Source organism: Mastomys coucha, unplaced genomic scaffold (genome assembly GCF_008632895.1).
Source record: "Mastomys coucha isolate ucsf_1 unplaced genomic scaffold, UCSF_Mcou_1 pScaffold18, whole genome shotgun sequence".
NCBI lineage: Eukaryota > Metazoa > Chordata > Mammalia > Rodentia > Muridae > Mastomys > Mastomys coucha.
The window spans coordinates 114463810-114484320 of NW_022196900.1; the positions used below are offsets into that span (position 1 = coordinate 114463810).

General features: G+C 48.6%; 1 protein-coding gene across 7 annotated transcripts in view; it reads left to right on the plus strand.

The window, feature by feature from the left end:
- Positions 1–20511, plus strand: part of Morn1 (MORN repeat containing 1) — a 60127-nt gene that overhangs the window by 875 nt on the left and 38741 nt on the right. For 5 of the 7 annotated variants that reach the window (XR_004121237.1, XR_004121236.1, XM_031379734.1 and 2 more), the window contains exons 2-9: positions 229–300; positions 1804–1936; positions 2314–2412; positions 3755–3865; positions 4928–5018; positions 5726–5813; positions 14332–14428; positions 15148–15258. Coding sequence is in view for 5 of the 7 variants with exons in the window: in XM_031379734.1 (XP_031235594.1) it covers positions 229–300; positions 1804–1936; positions 2314–2412; positions 3755–3865; positions 4928–5018; positions 5726–5813; positions 14332–14428; positions 15148–15258 (802 nt within the window). In the remaining 2 variants the exon portion in view is untranslated. The remainder of the gene's footprint in view (positions 1–228; positions 301–1803; positions 1937–2313; positions 2413–3754; positions 3866–4927; positions 5019–5725; positions 5814–14331; positions 14429–15147; positions 15259–20511) is intronic. The other 2 variants (XM_031379731.1, XM_031379733.1) reach the window with 2 other exon arrangements.

A 20511-nucleotide genomic window follows, 5' to 3' on the forward strand; every position in this document is an offset into this window, starting at 1 on the left:
CCCTCCTCTGGCCAGGCCTGCCTTTTCCTCGGTACTTATCCATGTAGCAAAACCCAAGGAAGAGAGAGGGAGCATACATCTTGAGCAGTTAACCAAAGTGAAGCATCCTGTCACGTTCAAGAAACTGATGAGAAATGACCTGCAGACTACTCCAGACCCTGAGCTCCCCCATCTCTGTGTCTATTGATGTCAAACCATTACTATGTTCATCTTCTTTTCTGTACACAGGCTATGGTGTCTACGTATACCCAAATTCTTTCTTCCGCTATGAAGGAGAATGGAAAGGAGGCAAGAAACACGGTAAGAAGCCTCTGGTCATTCCAGAGCCCATACCAGAGCCAGGTTCCTGAGAAGAAGTGTGGGAGGCAGTTAGTCTCGTACCAAGCATAGCCCAGTACTGCACCTGCACACTGATACTACTGGGCCCCAGTCATGGTGGAACCAGTGTAAGACCAATTCTTGTAGGCTTAGAGCTTATCACATGCTTGTGGGTGGGAGGGAAAGAGTGGAGCAGTGGACTCAGAGTATCACACACAAACACCATCATGGCCTCCTGCATACTTGTTATTGGACATCTAGGCCTCTAATCTTCAGCCTTAGTATCTCTGTATTCAAAAGGAGAAAAAAAAAAGGTAAACGTGGGAGAGGAAGAACCCTGTTCTCTCCATCACGTGTATGAGCATTCCCGTTTCTAGAATACCACCAGACAAAGGCCAGGAGATATGGAGATTTTGCTGTGAGACATTGCATCTGTTGATTCCTGGGGAAAGGCAGCTGTGTTCTCAGCAGGCTGCCTCCTGTTGCCTCTCTTAGCAGCATGGAGGGCTGGCTATATTTTCCCAAGAAAGAGTTACATGGAGGCAAAGTGAGGCACCATGCTTTGTTTCTAATCAGAAAGAAATGACCGAGTGGTGGTCATTAGTCCCAGCACTCGGGAGGCAGAGGCAGTTGGATCTCTTGAGTTTAAGGCCAGCCTTACAGTGAGTTTCAAAGACAGCCAGAACTACATAGAGAAACCTTGTCTCAAAAAACCAGAAAGTAGAAAGAAAGAGAGAGAGAGAGAGAGAAAACCAGAAAACCTGGGCAACAGAGGAAAGAAGTACAAAATGAGCATGCCCTGGAATAGCCCTTGCATGAACACACACACACATACACGTGTGCGTTCACCAACAGAGAAGTACTGAGTCTAGACTTTCCAGTGTCTAGACTCTGCCTGCTCCATAAGCGAGATGGTTTATCACATCTGCTGGCTACCAGAATCTCTTTCTCATTTTCCTTTATATATCTTTTTGTTGTCCTGATTTTATTTGGGGTTTTTTTGGTGTTTTGGTTTTTGTTTTGTTTTGTTTTTTGTTTTGGTTTGGTTCTTCGAGACAGCATTTCTCTGTATACCCCTGGCTGTCCTGGAACTCACTCTGTAGACCAAGCTGGCCTCGAACTCAGAAATCCACTTGCTTCTGCCTCCCAAGTGCTGGGATTAAAGGCATGCACCACCACTGCCCGGCATGGTTTTGGTTTTTGAGACACAGTCTTGCTATATATATAGCCCAGGCTAGCCTTGAACCCGAAATCCTTTTGCTTCGGCCTCCAAAGTGTACCACTGCACCCAGTCTCTACCAATATTGTCTTTATTATTATTATTATTTGTTGTTGTTTTCTTGCGACCCCAGGGCCTGAGAAATGAGGCAAGTGCCCTACCCGGAGGCTGTATTCTTATCACCTTTCAGCTTTTGCTTAGTATTTTTATCACACAGATGTTTCTCATTTTTTCACCACCATTAAGGATTACCTTACTCTAAGCAGGCACTATTGTCAGAGCTGCTTGAAGAGTCACCTACTTTTAAGAATGTGTTCTCCAGGGACCAGAAAGATGGCTCAGAAGAGTGCTTGCTGCTCTTGCAGAGGACCAGAGTTCAGTTCCCAGCACCTACATCAGGTAGCTCATACCAGCCCACAACTCTAGCTCCAGGGAACTAGACCCTAACTTCCAGTCTTCATGGGCACTGTCATGCATGGGCACACACACACCACACATGTGTCCTTTGTCCTCATGTGGATGGAGGACAGACAAGGTCTCATGTGCACAGCTCATGCCTCTGGTCATCTCAATGAGACCTGGCGGTCAGGAATGTGTTGCTTTGTTTATATGAGTTTCCACTGTGTTGCCCAGATTGGCCCAGCCTCCTGAGCAGCTAGGTTACAGACGTGCGCCACCATGGCAACTGAAGTTTTCACTGTGAAAAGGGAGCCCGCCTGGCATAAGTTGTCTGTGGCCACTCCCACAAGCTGACTGCACTTTGTTTCTCTTACCAGGTCATGGGAAGCTATTGTTTAAAGATGGAAGTTATTATGAAGGCGAATTTGTGGATGGAGAAATCACTGGGGAAGGCTACCAGCACTGGGCCTGGTCAGGTCAGCGTTGGACGAGGGTGGGCTGCTAACTCCGCTGCCATAAACTCTCCCAGAGTCTATGGCCACACAAAGTGCTATGTGTAAACAGGGAGCTTCAGGCTCCAGTAGTGAGAGGATAACAGCATGCAGGCTGGGACAAGGGAGTGTAAGGCCTACAGCCTGGACAGCCTTTATGCCCATGAAAGGCCTAGCCTAGTGAAAGGGTGCCCTAGAGCTCCTAGTGTAAGGGTTTGCACTCACCTCTGTAGACAACTTGGTCTTCTCTATAACACCTACTTGAAATAAAAGTTTATCATCCCAAAGTTATAGTTTTCTTCTACAATAAAGATATTTTAGGGGCTGGAGAAATAGCTCAGTGGTTAAGAACACTAGCTGCTCTTCCAGAGGATCTGAGTTCAATTCTCTACAACTACATGGTGGCTCACAACCATCTGTATAATGTGTCTGATGCCCTCTTCTGGCATGAAGGTATACATGCAGATAGAACACTCATACATAAAATAATTAAATCTTAAAAAAAATAAAAAGGTATTTTAGACCAGAGGTGGTCACGCATGCCTTTAATGCCATCACTTAAAATAAACCAAGATATTTCAGTCATGGTGCATCCCTGGATGGACAGACTGCTCCGTGGCCTCCATGCCAGTGGCCAGAGGTACTTCCTGGAGCTTTAGGCTTCACAGTTAGTGGTTGTTAGCACTCAGAAGAACTTTTCTTTTGGGCTTAGTGTTCAATTGTTTTTAAAAAGCTGGGAAAGTCCTTTGCTGTACCCCATCAGTGCCACAGGCAAGGGTTTCCATGGTACGGACACAGTCCAAAGCATGTTCTCTTCCTCACTGTCCACACCAAAGAGTAAGGTAAAGAGATAGACACCAGCCAGATGTAGTAGTAATCTACTATGACTCTAATCCCAGCACCCAGAAGACAAAAGAAGATTGATCTCTGTGAGTCTGAGACCAGTCTAGTCTGCAGAGAGACAGAGACCTCCATTTGAAAATACCTCAAGCCAGGAGGTGGTGGCACACATCTTTAGTTCTAACATTTGGAATGCACAGGCAGGTGGATCTCTGAGTTTGAGAGCACCTTGGTCTAGAGATTGAGTTTTTATGGCATCCAGAACTACACAGAGAAACTCTGTCTCAGAAAAACTACAAAAAAATAATGAGAAAGAGAGGGGGAGTGGAGGGAGGGAGGGAGGGAGAGAGAAAGAAAGAAAGAAAAAAAAAGAAAGAAAGAAGGAAAGAAAGAAAAAGAAAATGAAAGTGGCATCATCTCCACCGCCATTGGCTGGGGCACAGCAGAGAACTGAAAAGTAGCCTGACTGTTCCGTCCTCTATCCCAGGAAACACCTACTCCGGACAGTTTGTTTTAGGAGAGCCTCAAGGACACGGCATCATGAAGTACAAAGCTGGGGGTCACTATGAAGGGGAGCTCTCCCAAGGCCTGAGGGAAGGTCTGGTACCCAGGGGCTTGGGGGTCTGTGTGTGCTCTGGTGGTAGAACCACTAAGCTAGTCTGTCTAACTTTGGAGGCAGGAATTGGTACCCCCTTTTCTGCCCGCATCGCAGATGAGCCCATCAGAACCTATATACAGAGAGCAAGCGGCCTACCATGTCCTGGGACAAGTGTCATGCCCACATCCGCTATCTATACCGTCCACCACTTACAGGGTAAAACAGCACACAATTCTTTGATGATAAGCATGGATCCTACAGGTTGACCTGAGGCAGGTCTGCAGTTTCAGTGTGAGTCATCCTGCTGTTGCAGCCATGCTTTGTCCCAAGATCCCAGTGACACTGGACTATCAGACCCCTAAGGCCTGAGTCAGTCACCTCATGTATGTTCTGCAGGCCAAAGAAGATAAGAGGTTGATTGAAGGGTTACCTGTCCCTTTGGACACTGGGAAAGACTAGCGAATGCTGTAAATGAACCTAGCAGAGTATAGTGTTTATGAATGCAGCAATGACGCGTCCCATTCTTTCTCCAGGTTTACATGAGCTAGGGAACAGAAGTACCCTTGAGTTTCTGAATTGTCTAGAAGCTGAGAGTATTGACAGCTCAGCAAGGCCTCATCTTTATTCACATTTCCCTGGCCTTTGAGGTTGGCAAGCCTTGCAGGGGAACTCAGGCAGAGCACTGGCATGCTTACCGTATACAGAGTAATTCTGAGACAGAAACATTCAAGCGTACTCTAAGTATCCGCTGTCCCAGCGACTGTGGAGGGCCTTCTGTGTAGCCCCCATTAGAACCTGTGATAGCTAATCTGGATCGATTTTATCAGCCCTGCTGACCTGGGCAGTGGCAGCTATCGCCCCTAAATATATCTACCATTCCTGTTTGAACAGGGCTAATCAGCAGGCCTAGGAGGACAGTGGGTTCCTGGTACTCTAAATCCAACTCTGTGCCAGAATTAAGTGTAGGCAGATCTCCTCCAGGAGGCTAAAGGAAGAGAGAGGAAGGGTCATCACTAACAGGAGGTGTGGAGTCAAGTTGGTTTATTTTGGTTCCTTCACTAGGGCAGGGGTTTCTGGAGGACCAGGATGGGCAGGTATACCAGGGTTCCTTCCATGATAACAAGAGACATGGCCATGGGCAGATGATCTTTAAGTGAGTATGGGTGTTGGAGGTGTAAGCTGCTACTTGGGACCACTCTTGTCCCCCTACCTCCTAGAATGCCAGTGGCCATAGGGGTCTGGGTAGGTAGATTTTGTAGAAAGCATTACCTAGTACCCAGGCCTTAAATATGTTCTGAGCCTTTGTTGCTTTTCTCTGTATATATGTTTGTCTCTGTATGTATGTCTATCTCTGCCTCCTCCCACACGTGTTGAATCCAGGACCTAGCACCCGAGAATGAACCCCAAGGACCTGAGTTTGAGCAAGGATACTAGTCAGCAAAGCTGCCATCTTTCAGGCAGAGGGTTAAAGACCTTAAGCCTGTGTTCAGATTCCTGGGTGGATTATTACCCAGCACCTGCCCTTGAAACAGGCAAAGTCAGCTCTCCCATTTCCTCCTCTCTGTCATTTCCCATTTTGAGTAGCGGAAGCCAAACATGTCCTGCACAGGGCCCAGCATGCTCTGGAAAATGGGTCCTGCCACAGGGGGTGAGGTGGGGGGCAGGCATGCAGACATGTCCCCGCCTGTCACCAGCCCTCCTGAGCCAGCTCTGGCAAGGCAGGAGCTCACAGACCATCTGTTCAGGGCCTATTTTTGCCTTGGCCCCGGTGTGCTTGCTGTGCCTGGTCAGAGGACTTGGTCTGAGTCACTGCTACCACCTGGTTCTTAGCCTCATGAGGGTCCTATGCTGTGCCCTCAGGAATGGTGACAAGTACGAAGGTGACTGGGTTCGAGACCAGCGTCACGGACATGGAGTGCTGTGCTGTGCCGATGGCTCCACATACAAGGTACAGTAGAAAGATGGGAGGCCATTAGAGGACTGGGAACCTTGATGGTGTTTGCCCATACTTCATCTGGTAATGCCCTGGATGTAATGGACTCATGTTCAACTCCTCCTCATATTCCCACTAGCACCCTGGAGGCTGACTTTCATTATACTTAGTCTTCAAGTAGAATGAACCTTGTGCCACAAGGGAAACTGAGGTCTGTCCAAATGCTTGTTCTTGTCCACATGGGAGGTATGAGAAACCATGGATTTCATGGGCAAGAGACAAGACTGCACCAACGCTCTTTTTTTTTTTTTTTTTTTTTTTTTTTTTTTTTTTGATTTTTCGAGACAGGGTTTCTCTGCGTAGCCCTGGCTGTCCTGGAGCTCACTCTGTAGACCAGGTGGCCTGGAACTCAGAAATCCACCTGCCTCTGCCTCCCAAGTGCTGGGATTAAAGGCGTGCGCCACCACGCCCGGCACACCAACGCTCTTAATGAGACATGTGAAGCTTTGGCCAGGAAAACTGTCAAGCTACCAGGAGGGTCACAAGAAGAGACAGATTAAAGTCCAGGGCTGTCTTGGGACAGGGCTGGGCCCAGTTTCACCATCCCTGGACTGATGGCAGGCCAACTTCTAGCAGGAAGTAAGAGCTTAAGATCCTGAAATCAGGGCTTCTTGGCAATTCCAGTTGTCACAAGTGAGGTCCTGAGGGGATCCAAGGCCGAACCCCAGTTGTTGCTGCTTGCTTGACGGTGATGTGAGTTCTGCTGGGGTTTCCAGCAGGAAGAAAGGACAGGTTTAGGCCTCTAGACTCCTGAGAGTCAGACTTCCTCAGCTGTTTCTTCTTCACTGTATCACAGTAACCAGGATAATGTGATCATATTTTTCCAGATTTCTCAAATGGCAGATTGACAACTGGAAGGAGCTGGCCCCTGGAGGCAGGAAGAGCCCAGCCCAGTTCATGCAGAACTGGGAAGAAGGGTAGCCACAGATCTACTGGGGGGCTCCTGTAGGAGACTGCCCAGATGCAAGAGTGGTCCCTGTGACCTCAGAGAACAAAACCCTACTCCTGAGCGTTCAGCTCCCTCTGCTGACTGCTGGCATTGTTCTACTGACTGGGGGGAAAGGTTCAGGGCCTGGCTCCTTAACAGAAATGGAATAGTGTATGGCAGCTCCCACAGAACTGTAGGGCCACAGAGAACACAGCATGGGTGCCCAGACCTGTGTGTAGAACATAAGAGCCATGCTTGGGTAGATCTCAGCCCATGCCTGGATACAGTCCCTATAACTGTGACAAAACATCATCACCAAAAGCAGGAAGGGAAAGAAAGGGCTTTTTTTCACATTGCACTTTCATGTAAAGTTCTATCACAGGAAAGTCAGGACAGGAACCCAAGATAGGAACTTGGAGGCAGGAACTGAATCAAAGGCCTTGGGAGAACACTACTTACTGGCTTGTTCCTAAGGCTTGCTCAGCTTTCTTATAGCACCCAGTACCACCAGCCGAGGGGTGATACTTTCCAGTGAGATGTGCCCTCCCACATCAGTCAACCAAGAAATCGCCCTACAGACCTGTCTTCAGGCTAATCCTAAGGCAGTATTTTATCAATTAGGATTTGTTCTCCTCTGATGATCCTCTGTTGTGTCAAGTTGACATAAAAACTAGCCTGCAGGACTGCTCTAGTCAGGGCTGTTGTGGACACTGCCTTGCTGCTGGCCTAGAAGCTGCCTCGGATCTCAGCCTGAGACGGTCTGCATACCATCTGAACCTGCTGTTGTGACCACTCACCATCTGGCTCCTCCCCATCTGTTGGCTCATCCTCAGAGGGCCTGTCTTGATGGCATGTCCAAAGCAGGATCAAATCCAAGGTGCAACAGGAGAGTACAAGGGAATGTAGACCTAAAGGAGTCACTCACTTCCTGCCTGTTCTGCACCATGACAGAGTCCACCTGACTCTAACCACACGTCACACAAGTGTCTTGTTTCCAGTGAAGGAGGCCAGGACCATCACTCACCTCCTACCTGCCAGACACTTCCAAACCACTCATGAATTCTCATGAACTACCTCACACCTCTGTGAAGGGACTGTTTGCCACATTTTATAAACAGGAAAACTGAGACCCAAACATGGTTTCCCAGTCCAGAAGGGGGCAGAAGAGCTGTGGCCTCAGCACTCAGACTTGATTCATATACCTGGCCCTCATTCCCTGGGATTTGGGAAAGGCCTTGCCCCACTGGGTCCCTCCAGAACCCATAGCATCAATGAATGAGCTGCCATTGACAGCCCAGAAAGATACCATCACCACCACCACGTGGGCAGGAAGAATAATGAAAGCTTTTGCCCAGTTCCGGGAGGCAGTTCTGTTCCACCTGTCCTCAGACCTCCAGTAGGGCTTCTTCACTGCTGGCCACTAACCATCAGTGGCTGGGGTTTGGGACTCTGCCCAGGCCTTCCTGATACCTGAAATTTGTGGTATGCCTCACATTCACCTGCAACAGCCTACAGTATGTCCACCAGGGGGCAGTGTAGACCTGCTCACCAGCAGCATGCCCAGCCTTGGGTCCTTGTTCCAAGTTTGGGTGGAAATGCACTGGGTTCTAAGGCAGGCAGCAGCCTTGAATGCCTAAGCAGTGCACACAAGACTGCCACACAGACTAAAACTGCTCAGGTTGCCAAGGCTTCTCCTGAAGCCAGAACCTTGAACTCCACAAAACTTGAAAAGGTTTCTTCCTCAGGAATAGGGCTGGGGATTGTGTATCCTTCAGCTCAATTCTCAACAGCCCAGTCCCCAGCATCCTGTGGCTGGACAGCAGGAGCAGTGTCCAGGGGAGGGTACATATTGGCCTCTGACTTAGACATGCAGGCTGCACCAAAAAAAAAACAGCACGAGCTGAAGCAGGCAACCAGAGGACGCACACGCCGACAGAAAGGCCACAATCCAGCCGCTTTTTTTTTTTCAATGGCCTTGGGAAGGCTGAAGAACTTTCTTCCTGGGTCTTTGGACACTGAACAGAAAGGGGCGCCCAGGGCCAAGAGGACAGGGGATGCCCTGGAAATCAGGACTCAGACACCACGGGCTTCCACAACTGCCAGCCTGACACAACTCTCACTGACCTGCGCTGCAGAGGCAGCAAGAGGTCTCACTTGCCTCCAAGTGAGAAGAGATAACCACCTGGGCTGTCACTCAGCCCTCGTTAGCCAAGGGAGGCTCTCTGGCTCAGCTGATGGCCATCTGCACTGAGCTCTCCCACACATGGACCACTACCTTCGTGGAACGGAGACATCAGCCAAGAGAAGCTGTGGGGTGGGAACAATCGCGAGACCTGCTTCCTCCAGGCACCACTGTTCTTTATGTTGCCATCAATCACACACACACAACCAGAAGTGTACCACCTTGTCCAGTTTTAAGTGTCCAGTTTGGCAGCATTAAATGCTTAAATTACTGTGAGGCCATTACCACAGTCTGTCCACAATCTCATGTATGTAAACAGACTGGCCCATTCAACCCAAACTTCCCAATACCCAGAACCCCCTAGCAGCCACCTCTCTTCTTTCTCAGTTACTCTGGCTCCTCTGGGGACTCCATGGATAGACGTGTTCCTTGGTGGCTGGCTGTTGTCACTGAGCATCACAGCCTCAAGTCCATGCTCTCCGAAACACATGCAGGAGGCTTCTAATGGCAGAGTGACACATATGCATACATGTCCCATTTCCCTGTTCGTGGATTTCAGTGGGCTCTGGGGACAGTGCTCTGAGCATACATGTAGAGGACCCAGAGGTGGAATGGCTACACCATGGGGTAATTGCATTTTTAATTTTTTTGTGGAGCTACCAAATTTTTCCACAGTGGCTGCACAGTTGAAGGAACCAACAGGGGTTTTTATTTCTGCACCCCACTTATTTTCTGTTTTTAAAACTACCATACTAAGGAATGTGAGCAGTGGGCAGCTGATAACTGAAACACCCCACCCCACCCCACCCCACCCCGATGCCCCGGGCACTGCTTTGGCTGTCATCACACAGAGCTGGCTTTTGTTCCTGCTTGACATTGCTGCTGCAGCTCTCAGTGCTGTCCCTCCCAGTTTGTGTTGCCCTGTCACCTGGGGGTATGTGCCTGTTACCACAAGTTCATGCGGGATGGAGGGGGGACATCTCGCCTTTTCCTTTTGACCCTCAGGCAGATGAGGTAGGTAGCTGCTAGCTCTTCAGTCCTTAGAACAAGCTCCACCCCCAGAACAGCCCTCATCCCCTAGACCCACCAGCATTAGCCTCTATTTTTTTTTAAAGATTTATTTATTTTATTTATATGAGGATGTTGTAGCTTGTCTTCAGACACACTAGAAGAGGGTGTCAGATCACATAACAGATGGTTGTGAGCCACCATGTGGTTGCTGGGAATTGAACTTGGGACCTCTAGAAGAGAAGTCAGTGTTCTTAACCACTGAGCCATCTATCCTGGCATTAGCCTCTTATGCCAGGGCCCCTTTTGTATCCTGAGAAGACTGCAGGATGGTCAGCCTTTGTCTGGTCAGCTTTGTTTTTCTGAGCTTGACCCTAGCATCCATCAAACTTCCCCCTCAGCCACCTGTAACAGTAACCAGTGTTCCCATGTTGTGAGAAAGAAATCAATCCAGACCCTGAACAGATGTTCTAGGTGAAATCTGCAGCTCCCAAGGCAGCTGGCATGGCGGGCATAGTGATGTGGTTCCATTTGTGTCTTTGGTGGGCACCTAGAGTGATACATTGAGCAAATCAGTATGGTGGAGGCCTCTTCCACAGCAAGGACATGTCTGTCACCTAAAGCTCTGCTTTCCTGAAAGTCAACATTTCCCATGTTGGTTTTCCCAGAGGGCAACCTGCTGTCTGGCACACCTGTGCACAAGTGAAACAGGTGGCTAGCCTTATGGGTTCCTTCACCTGCTGCAGTTCCCAGCTTCCCCCTTAGCTGGCATGTCTGGAGAGTCTCTGCATGTCAGCAGGCAGATGAAGACAGGCTCTGTGGCTACCTGCTTGCTTCCCATATCACTTGTCTGCCCTCCTTGAGCCAGCAAGGCCCAGAGCAGGATGGAAAGGCCATCGACCCAAGACATGTCTCTGCCACTGAAGATTGCAGGAAGAGTGTGGAACAGTGGAGCACCCATGTCCAGTGCTTGTCCCTCAGTAGGTCAGCTGCTCCCCACAATGGCCCCCTCCAGGAACCATCTCAGCAATGCTTAGTGCTGCACCAGTCCCTGCATCTCCACGTCCCTACAAAATATGCCGACTGCACACCCTGAAATCCTAGGAAGATAGTCAAGACCAGTCAAATCCAACACCCAGAAAGCCCACTGTTAATGTGATGCAAGCGAAGCTACCTGTCATCCATGCAAGCTGGAAATCAGGCTCCACAACAGTTGCAAGCCCAGGAGGAGAGCCCAGATAACCCCTCACGAGTGGCATCCCCAAAGGGGACCAGAAGGTCCAAAGCTTAGCCGTTGTCAATGATAATTGCCTCCCCCACACCATGGCACCATGGAGGCTGGCTCAGAAAGGGCCTGATGTCACAGCAGCCCACTCACAAGCGGCCTGGGGTTTGTTTACCCCAGGAAGGACCAAGATGAGCAAGAGCAAAGAGGTGAACTTATGGTCGGGATGGACTTGCACCCAAACCCACGTCTATGGTGTGGCCACCATAGAGCCACTACTAATCCAAGTCCAGGGCAGAAAACAGCATGGGTAAACTTGAAGATGCTTCCCACAATGAGGGGGGCTGAGAGCGTCTTTCCTGCAATGTATCATACTTAGTGTGCTCACTGTCATAAATGTGGGGTGCAGCTGCGGCGGAGCAGGGCGAGAATGAGGCTGAGCTTCGCTCTCCGGGGTCACTGTAGCAGTCACTAGGCAGGTGCTACCCTCTTATCCTGGGTGTCCTTTTCCTGATACTGGCTCCTTGTTTGCTGTGTGTTTGCTTGGTTCAGGGTACACATCTGAGCCCTAAGTGACTTTTCTCTGCCTGGCTATGTCATCATCATCTTCATCACCCTCTTCTGTCCTGTGAGACACATCCATCCTCCCGTGGTTGTCGGGCAGCAGCTGGGCAGAGGAGGAAAGCAGGTGTCTCTTTACCCTTGGGCTCTGTGGTGATAGTGTGGTGCCCTGTTCCTCCTCCCTGTGACTGAGACTCCCAGACTGGTTCCACACTGCATATCACCTGGGCAGCCCTCAAGTTTCTCTGGGGATTCAGAGTGAGAGGCCCAGGTGGAAGCTAGCAGACCAGGACCTGTCCAGCTGCCTCCTTGGGCTGTTTGACAAGGACCCATCCATGAGAGGGTGTCGTTATCTACAGGACCCTGCCTGACACTCCAGGGATTAAGATGTTTTAACAATATCTGTCGCCAAGTACAGAATTTATGATACCATTCAGGCAAGTCCATGGGTTAGCATCATGAGTCTCTTGCACACATCCGTGTCATCCATGTGCAGTCCCAAAGCCAGGAGCACCAAGCTCCAGCTCTTATCATTTGGGCCCTGATTCTCTAATGCAGTCTACTGGTCACCTACCTCAGGGACACTGGCAGATGTTATGGTGAGCTCAGCTGCCTGGGCTGAGAGGCTCCTGCAGCAGGCAGGCTAGTGCCACTGAGGCTTTCCACCCACTACTGCCTGGGCCAGCAGGCACTTCCACAACACTGCATATCACTGTCAGTGCCTAGGTCCTCCTTTCTGGCCGTATGCACTGTCCTGCCCATGTCCCTTCCTTCTTTCTGAAAGCCCACACTTTCCAGAAGCCCAAGTGAGCACAAAGAGAAAAGACAAAACTGTCGTTCTTCATCAACCAGAGCCAAGGTGGCCCCTCCTGTAGATCGGTCAGAACATTCACCACCAGCCAGCTGTGTGCTGCTGTCATCCTTGAGAGAATTGGAACAGAAAAGAAAGAGATTGGGTTCAGGGAGGACAGCAGTCACAGGAGGAGGTGGGGATGCTCCTAGGGAGAAGCCAGCAAACTAGAGACTGGCCTGCTTGGTGGAGCACCTGAATTCTCATTGCAGAGAAAGCCTGTGTTGGGGACGGTAACCTCCCAAACTTCCCAGCAGGCCTACCATGGCCTCACTGTATTTTGGTGAGCCAACCTAAGTGCTACCTTCCTAACCAGCTCCATCCCCATCTGCAGTGATAAGAAAGGCCAAGTGGATACTCTGAGTACAAGACTGAGGGATCAAGCAAATGGTGGGTGGATAGCATCTGCTGGGAGGGGACACTGTCAACTGAGCATGCACCATCCAAGAATGCAGCTGGTATATAGCCTTGGGAATATGGGTCTTCCCACTCTGCCTGAGTTTGGGATTTCCATGCTGGGTTCCACCCCTGAGGAACCTTGGAGGGAAGCCTTACTCTGGTGACTTGTTAACTCTCAGGATGAAAACCCCATCCACATCCCAGAAGGGCTTGTACCTGGGTAAACGAGCAATCCCCTGCCCACGTGCTCCACAGCTAGCTACTGACCTCTCTTGAACTGAGAGGAGTCCCTAGGGCTGCTTGTGTTGTGCTACTGTTGTTTGTGAAGGAGGTGTAGAGGTGGGAGATTTTCAGGGCTGGCATCTATGATCACCCACTAGCCAGAGGCCTCTCTTCACACTCATCTCTTGAGATCCAGCCATTCATCATGTGGTGGCTGAGCTCTCAGCAGCCAATGAGAAGCTTTCTCCCAGGCTGTGGGACTCTGAACCCACTAGGTAGGGCTTCGACCTTCTCACCATCTTTGCGGTCATGGCCCCTCATCACTTCCCGACCTGAGTAAACCCTACTACCCACTTTCCTACCTTGTTTGCATTCTCAGAGACTGGCCAATGCTCCCCTCCCATCACTGACTATGTGGGAGCCCAGACTCCATGCAGAGGGGGTTCCTGGACAGGGTAGGGCAGCTGTTGCCCAATTAACTTCAGCAGGAGAGTGAACTGAACCAAGCCTGTTCTTGGCTCATTTCCCCCAATACAAGCAATTCATAATCAAACAAAACACCATTTGATTTTGAAGTTTTCTATGGAATCAACCCTCCCGCCGTTCTACACAATTCCTTGTGGATTCAGGAGTACTATGAAGGAGGCAGAGCAGGGTGTGACAAGTGGCACCCCACCCCCACCCCTAGGTGTATGTGTGTGCTCAGGTTGTGTATTTTGATTACCTTTTCATTTAATAGCTCTGGGCATGAGAACAACCCACCTCAGTCCTACCCCACTATAGTCACAGGTTCAGGTCCCCTCATGATCAGCTAAGTACCACATCTTTGTGCTAAGAGGTCTTTATGCCAGGCGTGCTCATGCAGTGGCACATTGTTTGAGTGGTGTGTGCTGTGCCTTTGTTCCCCTCTTTCCAGGCATCATTAAAATTCAAGGGGAGAGCACTTAGCAAATTGAGCTGGACCCTTCCTTAAAAATGCAGTGCCCCACCCCCCAAAGGAAGGTGCAGTGCCCTCACAGCCTCTGGCAGGGGTTCCTTAGCCCAGGGTCCTAGAGCCCCTTGAAGCTGCCCTCTGAGGCTACCTCATTCTCCCTGTAGGGACAGTGGCACAATGATGTCTTCAGTGGACTCGGCAGCTTGGTCCACTGCTCAGGAGTCACCTACTGTGGGATATTCATTAATGGCCACCCAGCAGGTAGGTGTTCCCAGCCTTGCCCTTGTCCTTTCTACTGTGGGTTTGTTGTGTTTGAGCCTTGGCCTCATTGTATCTCAGGTGGCCTTGGGGCAGCCACATGGGAGGTATTGGACCAAGCTGGGATGGAGCAGAACATAAAACCCAACCCTTTTTAGAGAAAGAGTATTCTAGTTGATTCCAAAAGGGCTTGTGGCTCTGCAGACCTTGGCCCTAAGGGGTTCTGCCACAAGCAGGATCTCGGACCTACTAACTCTTCCAGCTACAGCACCAGCACCACAGCTTCCCCCCAAACACAGTACCTCACAGCTGTAGATACCTCCTAGCCATGGAACCTCTCAGCCCCAGGATTCTGGAGTTACAGAACAAAATATTCTGACCTGACAACCCCACCCTGAAACCCTGCTGCTTGTGCGGCCTCCGTCAGGCTCTCCTGAGGTCTCTACCCTCAGACATGGCTGCAAAGTAGTCCGTGTACACCTTGGCTTGGAACATGCCTCGCCATTCACTGCTCCCATGCTGTTCCGAGTGACCTCTCCTCACATTTAGGACAGAAGTGCCATCGGACATGAGTCCTTCAGCCAACCAAACTGCCCCTAACAGGTTCCTTGGGGTCTCAGCCCCAGCAGTGTCATCTTGGTAGCCCCTCTTACAGGGTGAGAAAGGGCTGGGACCCTCTATGGTGCCTGCTACAACCACTAAAACTCGTGTTATGCCCCCAGCACAGGCTAAGAAAATTGTGGTCCTGGGTCCAGAGGTACTGGAAGTGGTCCAAGGATCTCCCTTCACGTTGAGTGTACAGCTGCAGCAAGATGACGGGGAAGTTGCCAAAAGTAGGTGTCTTCAAGGTGGCTGGCGACCCTGTGCTTCCAGAAGAAATGGGCTCCAGGCTGTCAAGTAGAGCGAACTGGGAAAGGTGGTTGGATCACTCCTGAGATAATTTTACAGAAATCCCTGCAGCCTAGTGACTGCAGAAGGGTGGGGGGGGAGGGGAGCTATAAGACAGCCGGGAGGATGCAGTCTTGTGTGTGTGTGTGTGTGTGTGTGTGTGTGTGTGTGTGTGTGCGCGCGCGCGCGCGCGCGCGTGCCTTGAGAAGTGTGCACACGTATTTGGACACATGCAAACCCTCACTCAGTGACTAGTGTGTCTTGTACAGAGCACAGAAGATAACAAGATACAGTCACCCATGGTGACACACGCCTTTAAATCCTAGCACTCAGGAGCCTGAGGCAAATGGACTTCTGAGTTTGGAGTCAGCCTGGTCTACTGAGTGAATTCCAGGACAGCCAAGACTACACAGAGAAACCCTGTCTCAAACAAACAGGCAGACAGACAGACAGACATTTTGGCTGAGCAAGTCAGCCAGACAAGAGCAGTCTCTGACTCCTCTTTGGGATAGTCATTTCTTTCTAGGTAAATGAACCTCATACCAAGACAAAGTATGGACCACCAACTTTGTAAAGCCCTGCCCACCATATCAATTCCCAATATTTGTTGATTTGTTCCATGCTTCTGTGAGAGTCACAGCATACACATGGACTGGAGAGATGCTTCACTAGTTAACACAGACTACTTCTGCAAAGGACCCAAGTTCAGTTCCGAGTACCCACATCCGATGACTCAGAACCATCTGTAACCTAGCTCCGGGGGCAGAGATGGGGTCTGACATCTCTGTCCTTCAGGGGCACCTGTACTCATGTGCTTACAGACACACATGTGTGTACATAATTAAAAATAAAATCTTTAATATATGTATTAAGTTGGCTTAATAACTTTATTAAGGTATCATTTACATGCCATTAATCTCAGTATTAAATGATTCCATGGTAAGTGTTTGTGTGTAGTTCATGTGTCTGTGTGGTATGTGTACATGCATGCAGGTGCCCAGAGAGGCCAAAAAGAGTATCAGGTCCCCTGAAACTGAAGTTCCAGATGGTTATGAACCACCCAGAGAAGGTACTGTGAACCAAACTCAGGCCCTCTGTAAAAGCAGTATGTGCCAGTAACCAGTGAGCCATCCCCCCTCCATTCACTTTTCTGGGTTTTTTGTTTGTTTGTTTGTTTGTTTGTTTTTGAGTCAGGGTCTCATTTAGTCCAGCTGGCCTCAAACTCAGTTTGTAGCTGAGATCCTCCTGTCTCTGCCTCCCCAGAGCTGAGAATTCAGGTATGTGCCATTATGTCCAGCTAGATTCCATGATCTCTAGTAAATCTGCAGATAGGTATAACCACCACCACTTCCCAGTGCCCTCTCAGAACAGTTGCAGAGCTCTAGAAAGATCACTTGGTCCTGTTCCCAGCCTTGTATCTACCCCAGTCTCTAATTGATTTCCCACCTCTATAGATTTGGCTCTTGAACATTTTGTGCAGGGAGAGTCATATCATATGTGGTCTTTTGCTTGCTTCCCATTTGCATGGCGTTTGGAGATACTTCTCCATTGCAGTGTATACTGACCCCTCCTTCCAGATCAGCAGCATCCTGTCACCCAGACAGGCCACACCTGATTGCCTCGCATTGGGACTAACATTGGGATCAATGCTGCTGTGAATACTGCTCAGGGTTCTGTGCTCAGAGTCTCATTTCTCTTGCATATGTCTGCAAGCAGCGCTGCAGTATCACATGGCTGATGTGCTCAAACTTCCAGAGAAGCTTTGGGGCCTATGAGGTAGCTCAGCACATAAAGATACTGGCTGCCAAGGCTGACAACCAGAGTTCAATCCTCAGGACCCTCATGGAGGAAGGGGGAAACTGACTTTCATAAGTTGTCCTCTGATTGTATGTCTGTGGTGCGTACATGTATGTATGTGTACACATACACAATAAATAAGTAAATAAATAAATAATTTAAGATGCATAAAATAAGCTACCACTTTCCCAAATAGCAGCACCTTGTGCAGTGCCCAGCAGACTGCACAGTCCGGGCTATCCTCCTCCTGAGAGGCCCTCACCAGGCTGTGTAGGAGCAGTGCTATTGTTTTGAAGTTTTTGTTTTGTTTGTTTTTGTTTTGTTTTGTTTCTCTTCAACACAGGGTTTCACTGTATCCCTGGCTGCTCTGGAACTAACATACTCAATCTCCCCCTTCCCCTTCCCCTCCCCCTCCCCCTCCCATCCCCCTCTCCCTCCCTCCCTCTCTTTCTCTCTCTGCAGACCAGGCTGGTCTTGAACTCAGTGATTCCCTCTGCCTCCCCAGTTCTGGGATTAAAGATGTGCCCCTCAGCTGCCCTAGTAGCTTTTCATTGCTTACCAATCAGTCGCTTGCACATCTTCCTTAGAAAGACACCTGGCCCCTTATTCACCCATTTTTAAAACGTAGGCTGCTGCTTTTTTTATTTTTGCATTATGAGAGTATTTGTGTGTTCTGGCTACAAAGCTTTTTTTTTTTTTTCCCGAGACAGGGTTTTTCTCTGTAGCCCTGGCTGTCCTGGAACTCACTCTGTAGACCAGGCTGGCCTCGAACTCAGAAATCCACCTGCCTCTGCCTCCCAAGTGCTGGGATTAAAGACATGCGCCACCACTGCCTGGTGGAGAGACATATTCTTTCTGCATTGAGCTTCCTTGATCAATAACCATATTGAGGTATATATATATATATATATATATATATATATATATATATATATATATATATATATATATATGTATATGTATATGTATATACATATATATATATATATATATATATAATTTTTTTTCTTTCAGCCAGGTGTATTGGTACCTGGTATATCTTTTAATCCCAGTACTCAGGAGTCAGAGACAAGTGGATCTCTTGAGTTCAAGGCCAACCTGGTATACAGAGTGAGTTCAAAGGCTAGCCAGAGCTACCTAGAGAGATCTTGTCTCCAAAACAAAACAACCCACAGTACATATTTTCTTCTTTAGTCCAGCTTCTTTTAGTGTCCTTTAAATATTTTAAGAGTTTATTTACTTGTTGTGTATCAGTGTCTTGCCTTCATTTCTGTACGTGTATCACATGAATGCTTGATGCCTACAGAGGTCAGAAGTGGGCCTTGGAACCTCTAGAACTGGAGTTATAAAGGGTTATGTGCTCCATGTGGGTGCTGGGAGCCAAACTCCAGTCCTTTGTAAGAGCAGCACTCCTAACCCTGGCCTCCTCCACTTCAGCCCACTTTTTTTTTTTTTTTTCCGAGATGGGGTTTCTCTGTGTAGCCCTGGCTGTCCTGGAACTCACTCTGTAGACCAGGCTGGCCTTGAACTCAGAAATCCATCTGCTTCTGCTTCCCTAGTGCTGGGATTAAAGGTGTGCACCACCACTGTCCGGTGGAAAGACATATTCTTTCTCCATTGAGCTTCCTTGATCAATATCCATCATCCCTGAGTCAGGGCTTCTGTCTGGTCTCTCAGTTCTTCCCAGTGGCCTGTGTGACTACTTTTATCAGGTAAATTCCATCTATGCCAAACCATGCCATCTCAATCTCAGCCTTCAGTATGTCTCAAAAATGGGGCACCCTATGGCCATGCTCTTTTTTTGTTGTTGTTGTTTTTTATTTGTTTTTCGAGACAGGGTTTCTCTGTTGTAGCCCGGCTGTCTTTGAACTCACTTGTGGTCTCATGAGACCACGCTGGCCTTAAACTCAGAAATCCTCCTGCCTCTGCCTCCCAAGTGTTGGAATTAAATGCGTATGCCACCACTGCCCGGGCCTACAATTGTTTTATTAATATGATTAATGATTACTGCTGATTTTGTTATATCTTTTGGAGATTTTTCTGGGGGGAAGGGTAATTAACAGTCTCGTGTAGCCCAGGCTGTCCTCAAACTCGATGTGTAACTGAGGGTGACCTTGAGCTCCTGAAACCTTTCTTTCTCTACCTCCTGATGCTGCAGTACAGTTGTGCACTGACCATATCCATGTATGAGATGCTGGGTGAACAATTTTACATTTTTAGCTCTTATGTTTAGTCTTTGATCTATTTGAAGTTAATCTCTGTGGAATAGAAATTCAGTCCTTTGAATGTGGCTTCTAGTTGTCCCAGTGCCCATTTGTTAAAGACTTTTCTTTATCTAATGAATTGTCTTGGGATTTAATTTGCCACAATTTTTAAAATAATTTCCCCTCCATGTGATATTGGTCTGGGGTTTTCTTTCCTCTGCCCCCTTCCTACCCTTTGACTCTTGGAAGAATTTATATTGGACCGATGTCTTATTTTAAACTCTGGGCTCCACACATGCTAGGTAATTAATTATTCTACCAACTGAGGGGTATCCCTAGCCCTTAGGTTCTGTTGTTTGTTTTGTTTTGTTTTGTTTGGGGAAGAGGGTGTTTGGTTGATTGGTTTTTTGGTTTGTAAACCAGGCTGGCTTAGAATTTACAGTGATCCATCTATCTCTGCCTCCCAGGTGCTGGGATTAAAAGCATATGCACCACACCTGGCTGATCATATATTCTTTACTTGAATTATTAATTCTCATATTTTCCCTGAAGGTTCCTTAGGACTTCCTACTTACATAGCTTTATGTTATCTGATAAGTTGAATTTTACATCTCCCCTTTCAATCTCAATGTGCTGCCTTCCTCTCAGTTGCTTTATTTTACATTTTCCTCAAACAATGAGGTAAGTTTTAGTTGCTCTGCATCATCTCCAACACTTATTTTCTTTCTTATACAACTGCTTGCAGTGGCCCCTCACTGGGGTCCAGCTTGCATTTCCCTAAAAGCTGATGGCATTGCACACCTTTGTCCCATTCTTGTTCACCATATGCATTTCTACCATGAAGAACTGTCTCTTCAGACTCCCTGCTTATTTTTTAATAAGGCATAGTGGCCCATGTCTTTAATCCCAGCACTTAGGATGCAGAGACAGATGGATCTCTGAGTTCAAGGCCAGACTGGTCTATGTAGTGAATTCCAGGACAGCCATAGCTATATATTGAGATCCTGTCTCAAAAAGGCAGGGTTGTAGTCTTAAGTGTTCTGTGTAGTCTAGAGTCGGATGCCATATCAGGCTTGTAAGTTTTCCAGCTTGTGGCCAGTCTTGCAGCTTCTCAGAACGCAAAGGTCCATGTAGATGAAACCCACTTCATCAAAGCCCCAGAGCACCATAGGAAAGGTCCCTAGCATTGTACTAGTC